This window comes from Propithecus coquereli, unplaced genomic scaffold (genome assembly GCF_000956105.1).
Source record: "Propithecus coquereli isolate 6110/MARCELLA unplaced genomic scaffold, Pcoq_1.0 Scaffold590, whole genome shotgun sequence".
Lineage (NCBI taxonomy): Eukaryota > Metazoa > Chordata > Mammalia > Primates > Indriidae > Propithecus > Propithecus coquereli.
Genome location: NW_012151841.1, coordinates 857,580 through 859,014, shown reverse-complemented (window position 1 = coordinate 859,014; position 1,435 = coordinate 857,580). Strand labels below are relative to the sequence as shown.

At 42.0% G+C, this 1,435-nt stretch overlaps 1 protein-coding gene across 1 annotated transcript in view; it reads right to left on the bottom strand.

The window, feature by feature from the left end:
* Positions 1 to 1,435, bottom strand: part of NDRG3 (NDRG family member 3) — an 86,105-nt gene that overhangs the window by 13,754 nt on the left and 70,916 nt on the right. The window contains 1 exon segment of the mRNA XM_012658942.1: positions 399 to 518. Coding sequence (XP_012514396.1) covers positions 399 to 518 — 120 coding nt within the window.

Sequence of the window (1,435 nt, the reverse complement as noted above, 5' to 3'; positions counted from 1 at the left end):
CCATGTGTTACTTCTGCCTGATGACAAGATATCAGCAAAGACAAACTAAAAATCAAGGCCTATGACTTCTCTCCTTTGTCTTCCCTATGTGCATTTTCCTGTGCTCCCTCAATTTATTTGTGTGTGTTTCCGTGCACATAACTTAGGTACCTTTTGTCTCAAAACTTCTTAAAACCACAACTGGTATTTGAACATGCCCGAACCTGCTTTTCGTTCACTCATTCTTTCTGAAGGCTGTTTTCCTATGTCTTAAAGCCCTTCCGCTTCTACTGTGGTGAAACAGCACAAAAGCAATCCCATCATACAATGGGAGTAGTAGTTTATTACCCCTTCCCCTCTCCCTTAAGTGCCAATTATCTTTTTAGACCTTTCTGCATTTAAGTGAAGGAATAGGAAACAAGTGTACCCATTATAGGAACCCAGGAAGAGCTGCAGGTTGTCTTGGTTGATATCTTGGGCAATATGCAGTCTGTAGGTCTGAATCAGGTCCAGGTTGGCCTGCAACTCTTCCTAAACAATTGGAAGAAGACATAGGTAAATTTCTGAGCCATAGCACAAGTCCAACTTTTTTCCTTTTTGAGACATGGTCTCACTCTGTCACGCAGGTTGGAAGCACAGTGCCATGATCATAGCTTATTGCAGCCTCAAACCCCTAGGCTCAAGGGATTCTCTTGCCTCAAGCCTCCCAAGTAGCTGGGATTACAGGTGGTTTGCATTTTCAATGTCAAAAGCCAAACCTTGCTGCCCATGATGGGAAATAGGGCACAGCCTGGGGGCTAGTGATGTACTGGCCTGCTGAATGACTAAAACCTTTTTTATTTGCACCAGACTGGTTCGGTGGGCATATTCTGTATCAGATGAGGGTACCAAAGAACCTATTATGGATTGGAGTACTAGCTGTGGAACTTAGGTCAACTAACCATTCTGAACCATAGTTTCCTTATTTGGATAGGTTTTTATTTTCTTATTCTTTTTTATTTTTTAGAGATGGGGGTCTCACTGTGTTACCAAGGCTGGACTTAAACTCAGAGAGTCTCTGGGTCCAAAAAATCTGAAGGACCATCGTAGCTTGGGGTCTTATAACTAGAAGGCTCTATCTTATCAATGGCCAGCAGATGTGAGGTGAAGCTTTGCAGGATATGCAAAGCAGGAGGGCTCTAAATGGCCAAAATATACTTGTTTGGGCTACTTTAAAAAGAATTCGATGTGTAAAAATTTAATTTTGGTGCTGGAGGGCTTTTGAGCTAATGGTCTGTAGTGAAGACATAACCTAGGAGCCAATCCACAGAGGCCATCGTTACCTCATTTATACTAGTTACCAAACCAGTCCAGACCGAAGTGAGGGAGAATGCCATGGGAGAGAATTCTTCAATAAGATGAAAATAACAGAATACCTGATGTACTTGACTATACTGAACAAGGAGATTTATATTAA